This window comes from Schistocerca cancellata, chromosome 2 (assembly GCF_023864275.1).
Source record: "Schistocerca cancellata isolate TAMUIC-IGC-003103 chromosome 2, iqSchCanc2.1, whole genome shotgun sequence".
NCBI classification, from domain to species: Eukaryota; Metazoa; Arthropoda; class Insecta; order Orthoptera; family Acrididae; genus Schistocerca; species Schistocerca cancellata.
The window spans coordinates 540566723-540592687 of record NC_064627.1 but is presented as its reverse complement, the minus strand read 5'-3'; the positions used below and the strand labels follow the sequence as shown (position 1 = coordinate 540592687).

The 25965-nt window shown below is 36.2% G+C and overlaps 1 protein-coding gene across 1 annotated transcript in view; it reads left to right on the top strand.

The window, feature by feature from the left end:
* LOC126162095 (kinesin-like protein KIF19) overlaps nt 1-25965 on the top strand; it is a 585325-nt gene that overhangs the window by 513664 nt on the left and 45696 nt on the right. The window contains exons 12-14 of the mRNA XM_049918372.1: nt 5814-5917; nt 6133-6200; nt 24665-24766. Coding sequence (XP_049774329.1) covers nt 5814-5917; nt 6133-6200; nt 24665-24766 — 274 coding nt within the window. The remainder of the gene's footprint in view (nt 1-5813; nt 5918-6132; nt 6201-24664; nt 24767-25965) is intronic.

Genomic DNA, 25965 nt, shown 5'->3' with positions numbered 1-25965 from the left:
GCTATTGTTAAATCATTGCATAAAAAGGGGGTAAGTCTGATGCCAATAACTACCACCCAATCTTGTTTCTGACAGCTTTGCCCAGAATTCTCGAAAAAGTAATGCATTAAAGAGTAGTTTCACAATTTGTGAAAATAAAGAACTAACAAAATACCAATTTTGTTTTCAGAAAAACTTTTCACCAGTAAATGCTATGTATGCTTTCACTGATCAAATATTAAATTCTGTGAATAACCCAACATCACCAAATGAGATTTTCTATGATCTCTCAAAGACTTTAGATGATGTAAATCATGAAATTTTTCTAGATAAGCTTAAACTTTGTGGTATGAGTGGGACAGTGCACACATGGTTTAATTCACATTTAACTGAAAGAGTACAGAAGGTTGAAATAAACATAATGTGCAAAATCATCAGATTCCTCAAACTGGGGAGGAATCAAGAACAAGGTCCCACAAAGTTCAATCTCGGTTCCCTTATTCCCTTATTGTGCCTCTGCATTCACAAAGATGCAAAACTGGCCTTTTTTTCCTAAGGATACAATTATACAAGTACAATAATCACAACCAACAAACAAGAATTACCTAGGGAAATTGTAAATGATGTCTTTGAGAAAATTATTAAGTAGTTCTCTGCAAATGGACTATCATTAAATTTTGATAAAACACAGTTTATACAGTTCTGTACAGTAAATAGCACAACACAATTAATAAATATAGAGTTTGAACAGGAGTCTTTTACTGAGAAAGATATTCCAAGTTTTTGGGAGGGTACGTTGATGAGAGACTGAATTGGAGGAAATACACTGATGATCTGCTGAAATGTTTGAGTACAGCTACTTATATGAAAGGGTTATTGCACATTTTGGTGATAAACGTATAGGTTAATAAATTTAATGTACTTATTTTTATTTATTCTTTTCATATGGCATCATATTTTGGGGTAATTCATCATTAGGGAAAAAAGTATTCAATGCACAAAAGTGTGTAATCAGAATAATAGCTGGAGCCCAGCCAATTTCATCTTGCAAACATTTATTTAAGGAACTAGGAATATTCACAATAGCTTCACAATATAGACATTCACTTATGATATTCGTTATTAATAACCCATCCCAATTCAAAAGCAATTACAAGGTGCATAGTTCCAACCCTAAGAGAAAGGCTGATCTTCACTACTTTGAGTTAAATCTAACTTTGGCACAGAAAGGGGTGAATTATGCTGCCACAAAAATCTTTGGTCATTTACCAAATAGCACCCAAAGTCTGACTGATAGCCAACCATAAATTAAAAACAAATTAAAAGAGTTTCTAAATGTCAGCTCCTCCTACTCTTCTTCTCAATCGGTGAATTTTTAGGTACAAATTAGTAATTTTCTCTTCTCTTTTTTTCTTTTTTTTTTTTTAAAAAAAGGAAAGAAAGAAAAAGAAACTTCATGTTCCACATCACTATGATGTGTCTCATTCATCATCTATGGAACAAGTATTAATCAAATCTAAACTAAACTGTTCATGCCAGTCTGTGTTTTCGATCAGTTTAAAAGCTTCTCATCAACATCTTAAGGAATTAAATCATAAGATACAGCTCAAGGTTAATGGTTCAAGAATTGGAAACATTAAGCTAAGCAATCACAATTGCACTATTCAAAACAAGTGAACCATTGCCATCTTGGATATTCGAGAATACAGCCGGATGTTCGCGTCATTCTCGCACGATATTTCAACAGTGTGCCTCGCTGTCTTCATCAGGTGCTACCTGAGACTCAGGTAGCACCTAAAGAAGACAGTGAGGCACACTGTTGAAATATCGTGCAAGAACAACGTGAACATCCGGCTGGATTCCCGAATATCCAAGATGTCAACAGATCGCTGGGAAAGCATGAAGAATTACAAGTGAACCATTTGTTGGATCAAGATTTACTATCTTTCTTCTCCCATCTGTTTCACCAATAGTAAAAAAGGCTCAGCCCTCTAATCCCTTATCATACAGTTTTATATTGTCTTCTTCTTTTTTTTCTCCTATGTCTTTCCCCAGTCTTCTATCAGGTCAGCATTGTTTTATGCATTGAATTGGTGGCCAGAAATCTTTCCTTAGACCACTACTTCCCCTGGGACAGAATCCACATCTAGTGTAAATCAGTGTTCAAGTGTGAGTACATTTTCAAAATGTTTGTGTAGGTATATCTGAGGTAGGATGTTGGTACCAGCCCAATATGTACCTAATTGGATGTGGGGAAATCACCTAAAATCTGCATCCCAGGCTGACTGACTCAATGGCCTTCATTGTTAATCCATGAGTTGTGTTCAACCAGCATCCCAGAAGTGGCATGTTCATGTACTCATCCATTTGGGCAGATACAAAATTTGCTATGAATTTATAATATATTTCTTTATTTAATTTCCCAGTGCAGTAAAATTATGGTAGAGTTTACAAAGTTTGAAAATGAACAAGGTTACCACCAATTTTCAGATGCAGATTCCCCTGTACATTGAAACATTGCTAAACTAAATTGTTGGTCATTGATCATCACTTTCATCAAAGAACGTTATACTGAGTCAGAGTTGGTCCTGCAACGATAAATAATAATTCCAACAACTGCTGAATGTGGATTTCACTGATTTGCAGCTTTCCCTTGGATGAAAAACTCTGCTAACAAGTGTTGCATGGAGTAATCCCACATGAATATGTTATATGTAAAGATACATTTTATCATAATGAGTCATCATGTATCACACAGCACTGAAAATTAATTGTGGAGGTTTGAAGAATTGCTGTTCAAAATTATCTACATTTCTGGTTAGCAGTTTCCATCAAATTTACATGACTGATCTGTCTTGTGTTGTAGCTCTTTTCCTAGAGGGATTAAAGTTCCTGATATACTATATGCCACAATCATGGTATAAAATAAGCTTAATGAAATGGGAGCGAGGAGAGAAGATGGGGAGAGGGAATACAGGGGGATGGGGAAAGGCAGCTCTATTGAACACGACAGTATCAGTATGGGACACTTTGCAACACCAACTTTGCTTTAGGATACAGAGGCCATTGATGCCAACCATTATTATTTTTACTTCCCCCCATCAAAATGATGACAAAGTGGCAGTAGAGGCTTTCAACAGAATAAAGTTAGCCAAAGCTATATTTGGTGCTTATGCATGAGGTGAACCATATGAATAATCCTTTACAGCAATTTCTCTCCTATATTAGTCTCATTTTGTGTTAGACTCGCATCTTTAAATAAGGGATTTTTCTCTTTTTCTCTTTCTTCATTACAGGACAAGGTAAAACACATTGCTGGCAGAAGAGGGTGGCAATTCATTGAAATATTTTGTTGTAATGCAGCAGAGTTTTTGCACAGTCTTCATTACATAACAGTTCTTCAACATTGCTCAGCAGAATTTTGTGGGAAACAATGTAACTTTTGTGGAACTTCTTTACATACTGTAAACATGTGCCAAGCCAGCATATGAAAACAGACTTATGCCTGTTGAGGGGTTCTGCTCTTTCTGACTGAGCTATCCCAACATGACTTATGCTCTGCATTCACACTTTCATTTCTTCCAATACTTATCACTAGACACTAGAGCAACACTTACAATTTTTTTACTTCTGTTTCAACACATTACAATGCCTCAATGTTTTATACAATGTCCCAGTGATGACTAATCATTGTTTAACATGGTCAGTTACTCAATCATAATCAAATGCAGATTCACTAAAAGCCCAACATATTCTACAAAGGCACAATACTTCTCTTTTTGTAATACAGCATTTAAATGAATCCTTCACTGTGAATCTTAAAGCATCTCAGATGCAATAAGACACATGTGATGCTCAGTGTCTAAAATGCAATGCACTTTTGACTGTCCTAATGTCTCCCTAGCTCTTATGGCCAAATGAGGCACTGCATCTAAGTTCCAGCAGATCGGAGATTGCTCCAAGGTCTGTCGGGTTCGAGTAAGTTTTGCACCTTGACCTCTCTTAGAACAATGTGTTAGAACAATGTGCTAAATCGGACTTATGTTCACAAGGTTTATCATAAAATAATTTATATTAATAATATTGTTGGTATTCTAACCTGGACTTTCCATTGCTTAATATTAATAATATGTTTATTAGCACTTTCCAGATGTAACTGTTTTAAAAACGGTTATTGGGTTTACCAGCATATTTTATTATTGTATCTCTACAATATTTCATTGTAAAAACTGTTCAGCTTCACCAACTGGTGTAGCAATAATTTTTAAAATTTTAGAAACCACACACATAAGTGAACTTTGGGTTGGCACCTATCATGCAATAATCTACAAACCTTCTGAGTTGCCAAATTCCATGAAGTGTCATCCACATCCCATATTTAATAATATTAACACTACTCTAGAAGGTAATTCAACTTTCTAAATTTGTCTATGTTCTTCCTAAACATTCAATTTATTTACATACCAAATTTTACCAAAACCAGTTCAGCAGTTTAGCTTATGATGCTGTTATGGATTACTGGAAGCACTTATTTAAATATCATGAATTTGTCAGTTTTCAGGCAGTCATAATGTCATATAAAAATTGGATCATCGTGGGTGGTATCATTTTAAAATACAGAATTTAATATTTTCGTTTTATGTCTGTTATGTTTGATTTCAACAACATACTGATTCACAAAAGATTGGCTAGAAGATTTTGTGATTCATTTATTGACATTGTAGAGGATCAGAATCTTCTAGGATTTTATGGGAGATCATTCATCAAGACATATTGCTAGAAATTTGTGACCAGCTTCATGGACATTTATTTTCATAGGCTCATGAATTGTTATTAACACTCCCCTCTATATTATAATACACTTTTTTGTGAAGTGAAAGTGTAACAATCCTGTTTGTTTAACATTCACTGATTGAGGCCATTTGTCTTGAACATGAATTATGATGCATTTTAGCTATTACCACAATTCAATGTTCTCAATTCATCTTTCAAGAGAATGTTCATTGGTTTGATTCCTACAGCTATATTTATGTCACAAATGTGATGTACTTATGGAAATTTCAAAATCTGGTTAGAATGAGTACTTCCTAGATATTTTTTAAAAATCATTCACTCATTTATTCATCAGAATCGGATTATCATAGACCTGCACAATGAAATTTATTTGAGATATAGTTGTTGATATGTAGACACTTTTCTTGTAACCTCCTTCTTATAACATTATTAGCTAATGTACATGTTCATCAGTTTTGGAAAGAGTATATCCCAAATGTATATTCTTCTAAAATTTTAAAATATATTATTCTAATGTAAATTAGACATGTGAAGTAAAACCAAAAATATGACAGAATGTTCATATGACAACTTTTTTAAACCCATTCAACTGAAATAGTGAATGATAGGCACACTGTGATCACATTTGGGGGAAAGTGGAGTTCAGATATCCACTGACAACCCTGATGTAGATTTCCCATGTTTTCCTTAAACCAGTTAAGACAAATTCCACAATGAAAAGAACACAGCAGATTCTCTTACCATCTCTGCTAGTGATACATTTCTAATGAACTTGATGCTGACATATCATTATAATGTAATCTTCCTTCCTTTTCAGTCTGGAGGAAAACTTAAGAAACTGTAATTTATATGTTAACATTTCATAGCTTCGCCCTTTATCAAAATACTGTAAAAAATTTTGATTTACGGAAAAGTGTTAATCTCTCTGTGTTTTAGTTATTTTTTTAAACTTACATGTGTCTTTCTCAGTTTTCAATAAATTGTTTGTTACTTTGAGCCTTATGATAAGTGCAGTGTGTGACTGTTTGCATATGTTCCAGAAGGTAGTGTCAGCATACCACCTGATTTACTGGAACTGTATAAACAATACCAGAGGGAGATCCATGCTACATCCTATGCAACTGATATGCCTCTATTACCACAGGTAGTTAAATACTATTATAAATACTATTATGCTTCATTAGTTTCATTCAATGAACTGGTGGGGAACTTACAGCAGATTTTCATCCCTGAAGGTATTATTCTATAGATTACTAATAAAATTAATAACAAAATTCTTTTAAAAGCCATTTTTACATGTCTTTTCACTGTAAAACTTCTCTGAGAAAATTTTATGTTATTTTAATATCAAATTTTCAGACGGGGGACCCATATGGGAATGGAAATGACAAAGATGAGAAGGACAGGCTTCCACCTATAAATCAACAGTAAGTAAATGTTTCCCTTGTAATACCCAGTTATTACATGCAGAAAAATCTGATGTGAAGCCTGATTATAGGAAAATCTAACTTCTTGAGGAAATATTAATTTTGGACACAGTCACCTCATATTTTATCATTTTTAAGAACACAATAAGCTAGTATATCTTAAAAGAAGGGACTTAGGCAAATATCTCACAGATTTTGATCAAAACTGAACATCATTACTGGTTACTGCCAAACAATATCTTTTGCGGTGCATAGAATCAACTGACTACATTTTCTTTTATTCATAAAACTTATAATTTCAAACCATGATGATTACTGGTACTGCAAATAAGTAATAATTATGTTTTCACAGTCTGAAATTGATTATATTTTTTTGTTTGGTATTCAGCAAAACTGACATGTTTCTGTAATATATTGTACTCTTATCAGATGTCAGGATCTGTACCACCTATATGCAGAGGGAATCTGCAGCCATAGGGGATATTTATAATAAAATGGTTCTGCCACTTTTATTAAAGATTTAATTTTTTCCTTAATTTTTGAAACTCTTGTACACTGTATTGCAATAGAATTTTGATGCAGCCATCACCTATGGGAATTTTCTTGTCCCTTGGGCCTACATCTATCCATAACATTTAATAAAATAATTGTTATTTTGAGTGAGAAAATGAAAAATAAAAGACAATGTCCTTTAGAAATTAAAGAAAAATTCATTCCTTAGAAGGAAGAATAAAATACATTGCCATAGAGAAGAAAAGCAAAATCTACTTTTTAGTTAACAATTTCTTGTAGAACTTATCTGATTCTGTAAAAATTCAAGATTACTGTTAACTATATGACAACCAGCAACATTTATTTTAAACAGACATCTATTCTTATGGCACAAAGATAACTGTTTTTCTACAACAAACATCAAGGTTTTTGTATGTATTCTCCTGTGTAGCCTGATGGCACTTTTCCAGTATCCCACCAATTCAGTATTAGATGAAAAGCAGTTATTTAATATAACTGATTTGTCAGCCACAAAATTTTTTGAAGTAGTCCCATTCCTGTTAATTTCATTATGTTAAATTTAGCCTGAGTACACACAATCATTTTACAGCAATTTAATTATAGTTAATTTTCATCTTTAATGCAGTTGCTTTGCACTCTAATATATACCTCAATTTATTCCATGACTCTTAAGGTCCCCCTTCATGATGGTATATACAGGACATAGAGTATAAGAGAATTATGTAGGTAATTAAAAGAAACTTTGCAGCATTTTCTTAAAGTGGTTCCTGAATATCTTGGAAAACTAAAATCATGATGGATGAAAAAAGGTCTGAATCACACTTCTCCTGAATACGTGTAAAGCAGTAATCACTGTTCCAACCCTCCTGATATCGCCAACATATTTTCTATGCTGTATCATCCCATTCTTCTATTACTCTAAACTCATATTCTAAATGGTCACAAGCACCTCTGTATCATGTACCACCACCCTGATCTCATACAACTAAGACATATTTGCCAACAGGGTTTCCAGCAACTTTTCAATTTTCTTAAATGAGAAGGTTCCTTAAAAAATCCTTCTTGCCACTCACAAAAAGATATTAAACTGCCATAGAACTTATTTACTATCCATCTCTAAGCTACATCAACATCAACACATGTACTCTGCAAATCACTTTGAAGTTCACGGCAGACAATAATTACCTTTGGACCACACGTTAAAGTTTGACCCTCTCCCGCAAATAGGGAGCGTGGGAAGAATGGCCACTATAGTGCACTTGTAATGATGTGATCAATCTAATATTGTCATTGTATACCTTAAGAGAGCAATATGTAAGGGGCTGAAGTGTATTCTGTATCCTTAGTTTTTTTTTTTTGTGGAGTACTGGTTCTTGCAGTAGGTAACACGGTTTAACAGGATAGCTGATGCCTATCTTCAAGCCTCCACCAATTTGGGTGTTTCAGCATTTCTGTGATGCTCTGTTCTGGCCAAATAATTCCATAACCAATTTTTGGACTAGCAGGTTGAATAGTAACATATCCTCTTCTTTGCTGTTTTTACAAGAGCCTCAAAACTATTTTTGCAGTCAGCCAGAAAGTGATGGAGAACATACTGACCATAATTTCCAGTCTGAAAGTCCACATTCTTCTTGTGCTCACTGAAAGAAAATGTTCCTGCTAGCTATTTATTCAGCAGTATCAGGAACTATGATTATTAATAAAAGATTTGAGTTGTAACTGATTAACACATTCAGAAAAAGTTCACACACACAAATGTAATAACATTCATGATGATCATAATAATAATAATAATAATAATAATAATACCCGTGGAGGCCTGGGAAAAGAATAGGCCTCTGGTATATTCTACCAGTCGTAAAAGGCGACGAAAAGAACAAACCACTAATAGGGCTAACCCCCCTTTTAGTGTGATTAGTTGGTTCAGGACAGAACTAATGAAGCCTCGGACAAGCGCTGTCATGGTCGGGGATGATGCTTGAACCCTATGTCCGTCCACAATGGTAACAACACTGCTAGCCACACAAAATGATTTAAATCCAAATAGAGGTGTTTTGCAGGATACGCTTCCTGCAACCACTCTAGAAGGAAAACAAAGACAGAGGATGAGATGGTCAGATGAAGTTAACAGACACCTCATGTTCTGTTATTACCAAGCAACAAACTTAGGAACCAACACAACTGGATACAGATCACAAGTATACACAACATTTATTAACAGATACCCAGAATTAAAATTTTTAACAGAACAATGACTAGCTGATCAGATCCGTGTAATAATCAAAAATAACAGGATACCCCAGTCAGAATTAGCAAACATCAAACAACAAGTACAACAAATGCTGGAACAAAATAATGTGCAATCAGAAGAAGAAGAAATAGAAAATACTGTAATGGACTCAAACATCCCAGAGCAAACAATCAAAGAACAACATGCACCAATTAAACAATCAGAGGAAAACAAAATCTTAAGACACCCACCAGAACCAGCACAAATAGAACACGAAGTGACACACGTGTTAGATATAGAAGAAAAATTTCAGCTGACATATATAGAATACAAAGACACAAATACAGACATTAGATCATTCTTGCATAGACCACCAAATAACCCACAAGTCGAAATAACAATAACAACTATCAACACGATCATACACAACAAAATAAATGAAAATACAACTATGGAAGAGCTACAACTACTGGTTTATATAGGAGCACTCACTACACTAAATATACACTCTAGGCAGAGATCAGAACCAACCAACACACAGAAGAAACCCACAAAACCAGCATGGCAACACAGGCTACAGACCAGAATCGAAAAACTGAGAAAAGACATCGCACAGCTAACACAATTTATAAGAAATGAAATGTCAGACAAAAAACGAAAAAGGTTAGGTAAAATCTCACAACAAGAAGTGATAGAGCAATTAGATGAAAAGAAGCAGAAATTACAAGCATTGGCCAAATGACTTAGAAGATACAAAAATAGTGAAAATAGAAGGAAACAAAACCAAACATTCAACACAAACCAAAGGAAATTTTACCAGACAATAGATAACACACACATTAAAATAGACAATCCACCAAACATAACAGATATGGAACACTTCTGGAGCAACATATGGTCAAACCCGGTACAGCATGCAAGGTGGATACAAGCAGAAACAGATGCATACAAGATGATACCACAAATGCCTGCAGTGATAATTTTGCAACATGAAGTCACCCAAGCAATTACCATATTTCCTCGAATCTAAGCCACACTCGAATCTAAGCCGCACCTGAAAAATGAGACTCGAAATAAAAGAAAAAAAAAAATTTCCTGAATCTAAGCCGCACCTGAAATTTGAGACTCGAAATTCAATGGGAGAGAAAAGTTTTAGGCCGCACCTCCAAATCGAAACAAAGTTGTAATATGAGACACAATTTAGGTCGAATGAATGATGATACAGCTACAGTAGTTTGGTTCAAGTCGTAAGCTTAGCAGTTAAGCTTTACCAGGTAGCCACTGCTATGCGTCAGGCGCTCCGTCCGTACCCTTCCTTTTTCACATGCTTCGTCTGGTTTGAATCGATTGCTTATTTTCCTTTGATCTGATAAGTGCCGTCTTCTTTGTTATAGGTGTTAACGCCACTCTAAGCTGAAAATGCATTACTATACTGTGTCATGGATTGTTTGTCGCATTCTGATAGTGCGTGTTCACGGCCTGTCACCACTCGCGGAATGGCTGCTTTTGTGCGCGCTACCGCCGCTTACAATTTTTTTAAAAAAAGAGAGAGGAATCGTCTCATTATCGAAACAATGGCAAGAGATTGCTATTTGTTGTTACTTACACTGCTGCTTTCTTTGATAATGATCAACAAGAACCAAATAATAGACTGCGTATGATAGAACATGTTCTGAACGAGAGTTAGGCGAAAATTTTTCACCATTTGAAAATCTTTGCGGTCGCTTCTTTAGTACATCAAATTCTGCATAGAAATTAGTCACCTTAGATTTAAAAATCTAGTCAGTTGATGTGCTTCATTTCTGACTGTATCACTACTAGGCATAAGAATAATACGAGTATAAACATGACATGATACGTATATTCTTCTGCGTTTGCTGCTGTCTCACTCTAGTTTCGTACTTTATTAGGCAGACAGGATTTAAATGAGACAGCAGCAAACACGCAAGAATACATGGCAAAATGTTTATATTCGTATTATTCTTATGGTGATGAGAATACTGCATGTGATTCACATTTCATCAGGTTCCTATTAGCAACCATCTCTTCTCACTGTTAGGAAAAAATTCAGAACGTAGAGTTGGCCATATTGACAAACATCACAAACAATCTTGCCAGTTGGATTTTCGTAGTACATTGAAATTCTGCTACATTCTAAGATGAACCACACGGAATTTGTATTTACTTCGTTGGATAATGTATGAAAATGCAGTGGTCGAAACTCAGGGCAGAGAAAAAATAGCTCGTCTTCCACCTTTTCTTTTAAATTTATTTACTGACGCAGAGGTTTTGGCGCCAGTATTTATCTTTGTGCCTACAAAGCATGCCTGTGTAGCGCTACATATTTTTGACAGCAGAAGTTAGTTGTGGTGGGACCTACCAACCTTTTTCAGAACTTCCGCTTGCTTTGCACTCGATTCTAAGCCGCAGGCGGTTTTTTGGATTACAAAAACAGGAAAAAAAGTGCAGCTTAGATTCGAGTAAATACGGTAATTCTACTCACAACTGGAAAGCCCCTGGAAAAGATAAAATAGCAAATTTCTGGCTAAAGAAATTCACCTCAACACATTCACATTTAACTAAATTATTTAACAGTTACATTGCAGACCCATACACATTCCCTGATACACTTACACATGGAATAACTTATCTGAAACCTAAAGATCAAGCAGACACAGCAAACCCAGCTAAATATCGCCCCATAACATGCCTACCAACAATATACAAAATATTAACTTCAGTCATTACACAGAAATTAATAACACATACATCACAGAATAAAATTATAAATGAAGAACAAAAAGGCTGTTGCAAAGGAGCACGAGGATGTAAAGAGCAACTGATAATAGATGCAGCGGTGACATATCAAGATAAAACTAAACAAAGGTCGCTACACTACGCATACATTGATTACCAAAAAGCGTTTGATAGTGTACCCCACTCATGGTTACTACAAATATTGGAAATATACAAAGTAGATGCCAAATTGATACAGTACCTAAACATAGTAATGAAAAATTGGAAAACCACACTTAATATCCAAACAAATTCAAATAATATCACATCACAGCCAATACAGATTAAGCGTGGAGTATACCAAGGAGACTCATTAAGTCCTTTCTGGTTCTGCCTTGCTCTGAACCCTCTATCCAACATGCTAAATAATACAAATTATGGATACAATATTACTGGAACATATCCACACAAAATCACACATTTGCTATACATTGATGATCAAAAACTACTGGCAGCAACAAATCAACAACTCAACCAATTGCTAAAGATAACAGAAGTATTCAGCAATGATATAAATATGGCTTTTGGAACAGACAAATGAAAGAAAAATAGCATAGTCAAGGGAAAACACACTAAACAAGTAGATTACATATTGGATAACCACAGCAACTGCATAGAAGTGATGGAAAAAACAGATGCCTATAAATATCTAGGATACAGACAAAAAATAGGAATAGATAATACAAATATTGAAGAAGATCTAAAAGAAAAATATAGACAAAGACTAATGAAAATACTGAAAACAGAATTGACAGCAAGAAACAAGACAAAAGCTATAAATACTTATGCTATACCAATACTCACCTACTCATTTGGAGTAGTGAAGTGGAGTAACGCAGACCTAGAAGCACTCAATACACTTACACGATCGCAATGCCACAAATATAGAATACATCACATACAGTCAGCAACAGAAAGATTCACATTAAGCAGGAAGGAAGGAGGAAGGGGATTTATTGACATAAAAAACCTACATTATGGACAGGTAGACAATTTAAGAAAATTCTTTCTAGAACGAGCAGAAACTAGCAAAATACACAAAGCAGTCACTCATATAAATACATTGGCTACACCACTGCAATTTCATAACCACTTCTACAACCCTTTAGATCACGTAACATCAACAGATACAAAGAAAGTAAATTGGAAAAAGAAAACACTACATGGCAAGCACCCATATCATCTAACACAGCCACACATCGATCAAGACGCATCCAACACATGGCTAAGAAAAGCAACATATACAGTGAGATGGAAGGATTCATGACTGCAATACAGGATCAAACAATAAACACCAGATACTACAGCAAGCATATTATTAAAAATCCCAATACCACAACAGATAAATGCAGACTTTGCAAACAACAAATAGAAACAGTAGATCACATCACAAGCGGATTTACAATACTAGCAAATACAGAATACCCCAGAAGACATGACAATGTAACAAAAATAATACATCAACAACTTGCTATTCAACACAAACTAATAAAACAACATGTTTCCACATACAAGTATGCACCACAAAATGTACTGGGAATGATGAATACAAATTATACTGGAACAGAACCATTATAACAGATAAAACAACACCACATAACAAACCTGACATTATACTCACCAATAAAAAGAAGAAATTAACACAACTAATCGAAATATCCATACCCAATACAACAAATATACACAAGAAAACAGGAGAAAAAATTGAAAAATACATCCAACTGGCTGAGAAAGTCAAGGACATGTGGCATCAGGATAAAGTTGACATTATACCAATTATACTATCAACTACAGGAGTCATGCCACACAATATCCACCAGTACATTGATGCAATACAGCTACATTCAAACTTACATATACAACTACAGAAATCTGTAATTATTGATACATGTTCAATAACGCGAAAGTTCCTAAATGCAATGTAACATATACTGTACAGTTAAAAGGAAGTCACGCTGGATCAAGGTCCGTGCCACTTTCCATTTTTGACCAGACATAACGTCTGAGAAAAGAAAGAATAATAATAATAATGTCCCTATCATAAACAGCACTAGTAGCAGTTCATAGGTGCCCTCTATGAAAAGTTCCAAGTCTATCATCCTGACTTGTAATCATCAGAGTTAATTGCTCACCACAAAAATGGAAAATATTCTCACCACTTGCCACATGGTTTTGTCAACACTTCGGGCAGCAGACAAACAGTTAATTCCTTGAAATCTAAGTGACCCAGGACAGTGTATAGTCCTTGCAAATTTCATTTCCTACTTTTAATGACAATGAGCGTGGTAGCTGCCTGGCTGTGACATTATTCAAGACACAGCATAACCCGACATTTGACTGACATTAACATTTTGATGGCTTGGGTTGAAGTGTCTCTCAACTGCCTCTCTGGCTGTATTTATATATGGGAGCAGCAGATGGCCAAACAGAACATCTGACCTGCAGTCAGTCCATCTATACACAGGTAGCAGTATCCAAATAGCTGCTTCCTCAGATATTTATCATTTAATAACTTTGTTGTGTATAAATTCACAACTTGCATAACCTTTATATGAAAGAAGTTAAGTTGGCTTTAAATATTGGAAAAGTTTCAGCTTGACTGCATTGAAACTTTGCCAGCTAGAATCTTAGAACAGGATCAACAGTATAACATTACATCTGAACTATTTCTTTAAGGTCCTTGTATTGATTGTTATTTACATTAAAGCCTTGAAACTTGCTATAGTTTTATTATTTAATCAATGTAATCAAGTGCTGTAATTAGAACTTTCTATAATTAATACAAAAGATACTTAATCTATTGCGAATAAGGATGTTCTTGTTCCAAATATAGTTTTTAGTGAATTATTTGAAAACAATTAGAGGTAACTCAATGGAGTCACATAGTTAATGTTCTTACGTCAAACTGAGGTTATATAGAAATTTGCATCTTTCTGAGTCTAATATTTAGCATCTCCAAATTTTCATAAAAATGCCGATTTTGACCAAAATATTGCTCTGATCAGGTTGAGACTTGTAACAGTTGATTGTGAGATACATTTGCACATTCTGAGCCATTTTTAGCTTTCTAACTGTGTTTTTAGCACCACTTATTTTTTTCTTAGAGCAATTTACTTAGCAAAACATGTTCATGTGATCATCCTGAGATTTAACAATTTTAACATTAATTTACTGAAGCATATATTGTCAAAGTTAGGAAAAGCTGTTTTAATTTTTGGTTTCACTCTCAGATTAAGGTGCAATACTTTGTATGCTATGCACAGGCATGTTATGATGACATGGCACAAATAGCAGTGAACTGTGGCAGGTCTAGGCACACTCACTCACCTCTGTATCTCTCAAATGATACAGTGCTTGTTTTGCACAATTTGTGCTGCAGTTGTCTGTACATAGACAATAAATTTTTAGATATTGGTCCCACATACACGAGCAATATTCTAAGACGTACATAAATCATTTGCAAACAGTATTCTGTGTAGACTAACTGCACCTCTCCAGTATCCTATCAATGAACTGAAGTCTGCCACCTACTTTACCTATGGCTGAGCCTGTATTATCATTCCATGTTATATCCCAATATCCCAACAAATTGTTACACCCTGGTATGTCATACATTTAAAACAAGAAGTCTGCATCTATATTTATACACTCCAAACCACCATGAGGTGCATGGCAGAGGATTTACCCCATTGCACCATTTATTAGTGTTTCTTTCTGTTCCATTCATGTATGGAGCATGAGAAGAATGATTGTTTGAATGCCTCTGTGCATGCAATAATTATTCTAATTTTCTCATCATGATTCCTATTTGAACAATACATAGGGGATTATAGTATATTCCTGGAATCACCATTTAAAGCTGGTTCTTGAAACTTTGTTAACAGACTCGCTCAGCGTGGTTTACATCTATTTTGAAGAGTCTTCCAGTTCAGTTCTTCAGTATCTCTGTGGTACTCTTCCATAGATTAAACAAGCCTGTGACCATTTGTGCTGCCCTTTTCTGTATATGTTCCACATCCCCTGATAGTCCTATCTGGTATGGATGCCACACACTTGAGCAATATTCTAGAGCAACAATGGTTTGTAAACAATCTCCTCTGTAGATTGACTGCACTTCTCTAGTATTCTACGAATAAACTGAAGTCTGCTACCTGCTTTACCCACAATTGAGCCTATGCGATCATTCCATTTCACATCCTTATAGAGGGTTCCACCCAATTTCACCAGTGACTCATTGATATTATAGGATACTGTTTTTCATTTTGTGAAGTACAAAATTTTACATTTCTGAATGTTTGAAGCAAGTTGTCAATCTTTGCATCTTTTCAAAATCTGACTGAATATTTATGCACTTTTTTCAGATAATACTTCATTATAGGTAACTGCATCATCTGCAAAAGTTTGATTTTGCTATTGATACTGCCTGCAAGGCTCCCAACAAACTTCCTACATCTGATGATGACTCTTCATCCAAGACAACATGGTGTGCCCTCTGTACCAAAAAGTCCTTAATCCAGTCACAAATTTCACTTGATACCCCACATGATTGAATTTGTGACAATAAGCGTAGATGTGGCACTGAGTCAAATACTTTTTGGAAGTTGAGAAGTACTGCATCTACCTGACTGCCTTTATCCAAAGCTTCAGTACATTATATGAGGGAAGTACAAGCTGGGTTTCACATGACAGATGTTTTCGGAATCCATGCTGATTGGTATTGAGGAGGTCATTCTCTTCAAGATACTTCATTTTGTTTGCACTCTGAAAATGTCCTAAGATTCTACAACAAATTGGTGTCAAGGATATTGGACTATAATGAAATCAAGTTTGAGGTTAATTGGCTATTGTATGACACACCCAATACTCTCAGCTGGATTTTCAGCTGGAGTCCATGGGCAAAGAATAAATAAATAAATAAATGGTAGTTTTTTGGATTGCTTCTACTACCATTCTTGTAGACATATGTGACCTGAGCTTTTTTCCAAGAACTGGGCACAATTTTTTGTTTTAGGGATCTACCATAGATTATTGTTAGAAGAGGGGCTAACTTACCTTCAAATTCAGTATAGAATCTGACAGGGATTCCATCTTTGCACCACTTTAAAAAAATATCTACATCTGCCCTGATATTTGTTCAGCTTGGCCCTAGCCCTGCTACATTGGAGATAACAGCATCATCTACAAAAAGTCTGGGATTAGCATTATCTGCAAAAAGTCTGGGATTACCATTATTACTTTCTGCCAGGTCATTAAGATACAGCACTAACAGCAAGGATGCCAACATACATCGTTCATGCATATTTCAATTTTTGGTATATCAGTGATGCTACACAAAACCTTTCCAAACTTACATCCATACAGTATCAGAAAGATAATGTAGGAAACATGGTATGTTGCAATGATATTCTTATCAATTACAGTACTGTAATTAGCCTGTCATAAAATAATATGATGCAGCAGAATATTTAATACCTACATTTGAGCTACATCTACATGAAGCCATATGTTCTGCATAGCCCAACAAATTGTTACACCCATGTAGGCCAGACCAGGAAGAAACTAAAACTGTACTATTCCACTGCCTGACATCAAATCTTTATGCTTGATATTGGTGGAATGCCAAAACTGCAGTAGCAGAATAAATAGTTCTGCATCCATAAAGAGTAAAATATATCAACAAAAATAATCAATTTTTGAAAATATAATATAGAGGAATAGATACAAAAATTTACTCACTAAGTGGCAGCAGGAGCAAACATATATATAGATTAAATAAATGTGCAAGCTATTAGAGCCAGAGGCTCCTTCTTCTGGCAGAAGCAACAAAGTGTAAGGAAAAGCAATGAGGGAGAAATACTGGCAAGGTGTATGAAATGGGGTAGGTTTGGAAAAGTCACTTGGAACTCCAGATCAGGGGATACTTTCCAGATTGAGTGAGAAGGAAAGACAATCAGTCTTTTCTTATTGTCCTCAGAATCCAACTGACTGAACCCGGGTAGTTAACGTAAATCAGATCGACACCCTCTCGGATAAATTGAGATAATTCTGTGAAAAGTGCTAGTAACTGCTAGTATTATCTGGTAAGGAAAAGGATCTTCCAGTTCAACAAATAATTAAATCATAAGTGATCTTTAACCCCTTAATCATTAAACAGAACACGATATTGCTAAGTGCTTAATTACTCATCCACTTACCAATAAAGGTAAAAGAGAGAGAGAGAAAAAAGCTATTGGGCCTTATTATTGAACAAACACCAAAATATCACATTCAAACCAACAAACCAAGGCCCCATGGTGTTATGGTAGCAAGGGGCTGCCACACAGGATGGAAAATCAACAAGATTTGAATGGATGCACATGGTTGGCATATGAACTTCAACCATATTAGCAGACAGTAACTCAAATACCAAGCAATTGGCCCACCCTGAAGATGCGTAAGGCACATAAGCAGATGGTGACACACAGGAGAAGACAATAGAAAGGAACACTTTGCGAATGTCACATTGTCCCAAAATTCACTCAACGGCAGTAAGGTACCTCACCATGGTTCTAAGGCACAATGCTTCCATCTTAACCAAGGTGCCACAACCATGGACTTCCACAGCAGGAATAACCTCAGCCATCTCATGTCCTCCACAGTCACCAGGATGAAAACTCATTCTCAGAAATGCATCCCCATTTGGAATACTGAATACCGTAGAGATGGTAGGGCTCAATCTCCACTCTCCCAAAACTGAAACCCCAGTTGAGGATTTACAAACCTTTGTCTATTTCTGACCTTATTTGACTTGACTCAGATGGACCATGAGGTCATCTCCATTGTCCTCCCCTTTGACCTTGTATGTGTCTGGAGTGGGAACTTCCAGCACTTCCAGCACTCTATAGGATCTCAGAAAATGGGGAGACAACTTTCTAGGAACCTTATCACATGACTCCCTACTCCTAACATTTTTGACAAAGATTACATCCCTGACTTGAATGTTACCCAGATGTCACCTCATGTTGTGCTGCACCACTTCCCTGCTATGGGCACATCACATATTAGCCTTTGCCCTTCACAAGACATCCTTGATATACTTGGCAATCAGATTGTTGGGCAACAGATCTTGTATGCACCACAGGTTGACCAAGCAAGAATTAAGGAGATATGATATCATAAGCACAATGGGAGTGAGTCATGCTTGGGTAGATCAGATGGTAGAGCACTTGCCCGTGAAAGGCAAAGGTCCCGAGTTTGAGTCTCGGTCCAGCACACAGTTTTAATCTGCCAGGAAGTTTCATATCAGGTGCACACTCCACTGCAGAGTGAAAATCTCATTCAGGAAACATCCCCCAGGCTGTGGCTAAGCCATGTCTCCACAATATCATTTCTTTCAGGAGTGCTAGTTCTGCAAGGCTCGCAGGAAAGCTTCTGTAAAGTTTGTAAGGTAGGAGATGAGGTACTGGCAGAAGTAAAGCTGTGAGGATAGGACATGAGTCGTGCTTGGGTAGCTCAGATGGTAGAGCACTTGCCCAAGAAAGGCAAAGGTCCCGAGTTCGAGTCGTGGTCTGGCACACAGTTTTAATCTGCCAGGAAGTTTCATATCAGCACACACTCCACTGCAGAGTGAAAATCTCATTCTGGAAACAATGGGAGTAGTCTGATAGATTTCATGCCTAATGGTATTAAAGACAAAATTTAACCACAGCAAGGTACATTCACAATCAGTCTGAGCCTCAGAGTGGAAGGCAATAAGCAAAAATTTCAAATTATGGTTGACCTGTTCCACAAATGATGCCTGGGGATAATAGCGCACAGTGGTGACATGTTTAACCACAAAGTGGAAACAAAAGTTATGAAAATCCCTTCAAGTACAAACAGGAGCATTATCAATAGCCAGAGCTCTGGGGAAGAGGGCAAATTAAGCAAAAATTGTACTCAGAGGGGTAACACGCTACGCATCCATACATCCCTACTGTACAACAACCACCTAAATTTGGCAAACCCATCAACGATGACAAAAATATATCAATACCCACCTTGGGTATGAGGCAGAGGACTGATGTAATTGATAAGGAGGCATTCCATGGGCATCTCAGCTCTAGTAGATTGAAGTAGCCTCCATCACCCATAAGTATTTGGTTTGGCCATCTGGAAGTTCTGACATTGAGCAACCATCATCCTAACATCTTGATAATATTTAGGCCATGTAAGGGATTCTTAGAGTTGAATGTGCTACAAAATGGTACACAGCTATTGTGTGAGGTTATCTAGGAGGGGAAGGACTAAGCCCAAGTAAGGTTGAACATAATTTATGACCAAAATATTTATTTAACATTTTGTACTACAAAATGGTACACAGCTATTGTGTGAGGTTATCTAGGAGGGGAAGGACTAAGCACAAGTAAGGTTGAACATCATTTATGACCAAAATATTTATTTAACATTTTGTACTTAAAGGATGATTCAAAGCAATTAAGAAAAATTCACTTCTAAGCTTTCAACAATAAATTAAAAAACACTTTAAGACTAACAACAACAAATCTCAAGAGAATTTCATAAATATTTACTTCCCCAACAAGTGGTGCAGAGTTTATTTTGCATTCAAATATGACTTTAATACACTGCCATCCTGACCCAAGTTATACTGTTAAAAACATAGGAAACCCTGAATGTTGTATGTGGTTAGGAAAATATCTGTGCTCAAAGACAACCAATAAGCTTTGCACTTAACTATCACAGTTATGGAAGCCAATACTTTCAACAACCACATGAATGAAGCAAGGAAATTTGTTGCAGTTCGTTGAGAATTAATTGCTTATCACTAACTTTCAGTTCCTATCATGAGATAACATGTAATTATTAGGACATCAAAAAATTTTAGTACAAGCTTATGTGACAGGAGGACAATAAAAAAATTTTGTACAGTACCTATGATTCAATGTGACAGCTACAACAAGAAGAATTTGTGTGGCAAACAATTTAACAATTCACTTTATCATATTTTTTGACAGCAGTTTACTGATTTACAATTTGCTTGGTGTCACAGAATGTTCGCCAACACCACTCACCAAAGAAATAAAAATTTACTAAAACAATAACCTTGAAATTTACATTGAGTTCCCCAAAAGGACACACACACATTTAAAAAAATACATAATAAAAATACCAAGGAAGGTACAATATTGTGTCAGTTTTTTGTCCACCCAAGTACAGTTTTGTGATAAATCTAGGCAACTCTGCACATGGCACTAGTAACTGCTAGTATTACCTGGCAAGAAATAGGATCTTTATGTTCAACAAATAATTAAATTGTAAATGGTCTTAAACCCCTCAGTCACGAAACTAAGCACAATATGGCTAAGAGTGTAATAACACACCTACAACACCAATAAAGGAGGAGAAATCAAGCCATCCAATATTAACGAAAAAGGGGGAGGGGGGGGGGGGGGGGGGTTATTACCGAACTCATACTGAAATCTTGACAAGGAGATGAGAGGATTCATTCGCCAATCATAATTCAATTTCAGAACAATGACCGATTGTGTAATGGTGGCAAGAGGCCACCTTTGCAGAATGGAAAATCTTCAAGATTTGAATGGATGCATATGACTGCCAACAAACTTTGATTACATTAGCAGACAGTACCTTAAATACCAAGCAACTGGCATGAATCATTGTTCCAGAATTAACTAATTAACTAGCAAGCATCAAAGCTATTCACAGCAATAAATGAGGTAACTTAAATCAGTCCACAAAGCTAAAAAAAAAAAAAAAAAAAAAAAAAAAAAAAAAAAAAAAAAAAAAAAAAAACTCCACTGTGTATTAATTAACGAAAATCAAAGATTTATTGGTGGTTCAATAATAAGGAGTTGATACAAACACATGCAGGAGTCTTGAACTTGCACTCAATGTACCCACTACTGAGCTTAGCAAACAGGAAAATTGAGTGGGCATTTTTAGAGTTCTAATAGCCACGAAGGTGGGTAAGGTGTATAAGCAGACAGTGACACATTGGAGAAGACAATAGAATCAGTGTCAGATATATATGGGGGGTGTGCAGGGCACACAGCCCACCTACCCTCCACCCTTGCCACCCATGCCACACTGCCACCCATGCTGCCCCCACCAGTCAGCCCGCATGCTATTGTTCATTTCTTTCATTAGTTGACTTGACAGAAATGAGTTATCGAGTAGTTGTATTTTCCTATGTAACCCGTGCGTCCGCATCATCGTATTTTATACATTTCTGTTTGGCACATAAATAGATAACACATACCTATGAGAAAAGTTGCGGCCATTCTAGTGATCTCAATACATAATTCTGTCTTGCATTTGTTCGAGATTAGTTGCAAATATTCTACTGTTTTGTGATTAAAAAGAGACTAATGGGAGAGATTCTTCAATACATGCAAACAAGCATAAATGCCCTTAATGATCATGATTCTGTTATGCAAGCATTGTCTGTTTGTCCTAGATCTGACTATCCTACTTTGCACATGCTGAACAAAATAATTACTTGTCTACATGCATCTATTGCTTCAGTATAAAGAAGTTTTTCAACACTACGGCGTACAAAGACATGGCTGAAATCAACAGGAGGATCTACTTAATGGATTAGCTCTGTTGAACACTCATCCTGACACTGATTGGCTTATTGACAATATAATTAACCAATTTACCAGGAAGAATAGGTGCATAGAATTCATCATTTAAGAAGAGAACCACAATTGTAACATTTTTATCTCATAAGATGGCATTGTCTTGTATATGTGTATAATCAGTTTAAATAAAACTTTCTTAAACTTTGCATGTGACTTGATTATTTCTTATTATTGCAAAAGTAAAGGTAGCTCAAGATATCTTTAGTGCTCCCTCCTTGAGGTTTTTCTGTATCTGCCACAGAACAGAGTGGAACAGTTTGTGAACCTCACACTGTGCCCAAATTCACTAAGAGAAGTAAGGTACCTCACCATAGTATTAAGATGCCATGCTTCCATCTTAATCAAGATGCCACAAACACAGACTTCCAAAGTAGGAATAACTTCAGCCACCTCATGTCCTCTGGAGCCACCAGGATAAAAACGTTTTCTGGGACACACAGACCCAGGTAGAATACTGAAGTCCAGTCATCTGATAGAGAAATTGCACAGCTCAAATCATAAAAAACCATGCCTGAACATTCCTTCCTGCCCCACCGGCTGCTGCCATCCTACTCACTCCTCACTCTGCTACTTTTTTACATCAAAATTACTTGCCTTCCACTTCAGGCAAAGATGGCATGGGGAAGACATACCACAACCTATCAAGACAGTATAGCTCAATGATCTTGCTGGTCAAGATTGGGTTTGACAAGCACAAGGACAAGCAGTGGAAATGTAAGCCCAGAACGGCTTGCCATGAAAGGCAACAAAATAGAATGTAGAATATTGTTGAAATACCACTGTGCTTTAAAGGTGATGCAGATGACAATAAAATGGGTCCTGATATGAAAAAATATGGCATTCTAAACCATCACCTTCTGTTGTCTGTTTGTATGGTAGGCGACAATCAGGTTGCTATACCAAAACTGTCTGGGACATCTCCAGACAAGTCTTCACTGAAAACAATTCTACTCCAGTCGATGAGATTCCAGACTGAAGATGTGTCTGGAAATACCCCAGACTGGTGGCGGGATACCAAACTACCACCTGCCATACTGCCAAATAACCAGGAGTGATGGTCTGGGGAACCATTTCTTTTCACATCAGGACCCCTTTGTTTGCCATCCATGGCCCCCTTGAAGCACAGTAGTACATTGATGATATCCTATGCCACGTTTTGTTGTCCTTAATAGAAGCTGTCAAGGGCTTACATTTCAGCAAGATAATGTCCACTCACATATAGCAAGAGTTTATACTGCTTATCTTCATGCTTGCCAAAACCTACGTTGCGAAACAAGGTAACCTGATCCTCACAATTGAAAACATTTGGAGCATTATGAGCAGTGCCTTCCAACCGACTTGGGATTTGATGATCTAATGCACCAATCAGACAGAATTTGGGACAATATCCCTCAGGACATCCAACAACTATATCAATCAGTGCAAAGCCAAATAACTGCTTCCATAAGTGTAAGAGGTGGAACAACACATTATCAACTTACTCAGTCTGTGAAGCTCTTTCTTTTGAATAAATCATCCATTTTTTCCAAAATTATAATCATATTTGTTTGTTAGTATATGTACATTACATCTGCCAATTTCTGTACAATTGAGATAATTTTTTTATGGTGCATAATATTTTTCTTTTTGTCTCAGTGCATCTTTCAGCAGATTCTTAGCAACATCAACACACTGTGTGGTGGTCGTAGGAGGGATGAGGAGGGGGTGAGGGGTGGGAGGGAGGGAGGTTGTCTGTTTACTTCATGCCTACCCTCATGAAAATATTTAAATAATGCAAATTTCATAAACTGTTGTTGACTTTCACTCACAACATACTTTTTAAACAGATATTAATGTATAAGTAAGGACCTTAACCTGAAAATATTTAATATGACACTTATTGGGGAAAGTCGCATCTACTACTAAGACTTAAATTTTAGGGTGAAGTTTAACTGAAAATTTTTAAATATTTATGCAGTCAGGTAGAAGAATTCATTAAAAACAATAAGTATTTTTTTCAAAATTTATAAATCTAAAGTAATTGACTAGACTACAGCATTTTCAAAAGGTGGACATAAAGTATCTCCTCTCCTCCTACCCACAGGGTATTGTGATGACTAACTAATGATACTGTAACAAAATGGATTAAACATACCTAATGGGGTATATTACCAAAAAAATTCTGAAGTTAAACAACATCATAGTAAATTAAATGTTAATGTGACAATTTTCACAAAACTATGAGAAAATCTTCTCAATGGCTTAAATAATATGAACATAATGATAATCTCTTCTTTCCACAGGCCTGAGGAACCATTATTCCATAGATCACAAAGGTTCTCCATGGAACCAGATGCCTGGCCACATAGAGCTGACAGTGAGATGAGTGTTCTTTCTCCTAGCAGGTAGTGTGCATTTACAAAAAGCATCTGTATCTGGTGTATTTTTCTATCATCTGCTGCCATTCCATTATGTTTAATTTTTTTAACCTCTATGCCCCGAAACCCAAATATGTACACATGGGCCATGAGTCATGTAGCTGGTGGTACTCTGACCATATACTCACTACTTGAAATCTCACAGACAAAACTGTACTGCTCTGCCATCTTTTAATGACAGTCAACACTACTTTATCAGCTAAGTCTATAAATTTCCGTTCTAATCAGTAGTACAATCACTGTCAGAAAGTGAGCAAATCACAAGGAACCAGGAACTACTCTTACAGAGAAAAAAGTGAAAAATGGAACATGACGATATTTAAAAAAGGCTAGTAAATAATTTAGTTCATAAAGAATTTACTGTTTTTCAGGTCATTGAAAAGTCTACAGAAGATGGACATTCAACTTTTGCATTGTGTCTCACAACAGAACTGTAGGAAACTTGTGGGAATAGAGTGGAGTGCAGGCCTTATGTACAAGACTGCTTAAAAGTACATCACACTGAAACCAATTTTAAGTGCTTGTGTACATTTTAAAACTAATAAAGATCTATTGTTAACCATTCTTGAAAATTTTATTTATTTTTGACAACTGTCCGCCCCTGGTAGCTGAGTGGTCAGCAAAACAGAATGTCAATCCAAAGGGCCCGGGTTCGATTCCCGGCTGGGTCGGAGATTTTCTCCGCTCAGGAACTGGGTGTTGTGTTGTCCTAATCATCATTATTTCATCCCCATCAACACGAAAGTTGCCGAAGTGGTGGCAAATCGAAAGACTTGCACCAGGCGAACGGTCTTCCCGATGGGAGGCCCTCGGCACATGACATTATTTTTATTTTATACCTAATTCCTGACCTCAAGCAGTTTAAGTAAAATACTGAATTCACACACTTGCTGGTGCAAGTATGAACACTTCCAGCTTGAAGGATAAGTTTTTATTTCAGTCATTAACAACAAATATTGTGTTAAATGTGTTGAAATATTTCTATACAAGCTTTCCCATTACATCAACTGTTGAAATTTTCATTTCTGGCAAGATGAAGGTCTGACACGTAGGTCACCAATTTTGATCAACTTTTGCAGGGATGTACTGTTATGAAAATAAAGAGATATGTTTTGGCTTTTTGCTAGACAGCATGGTTTTTGCAAAAATTGAGGTCAATGTTTAGG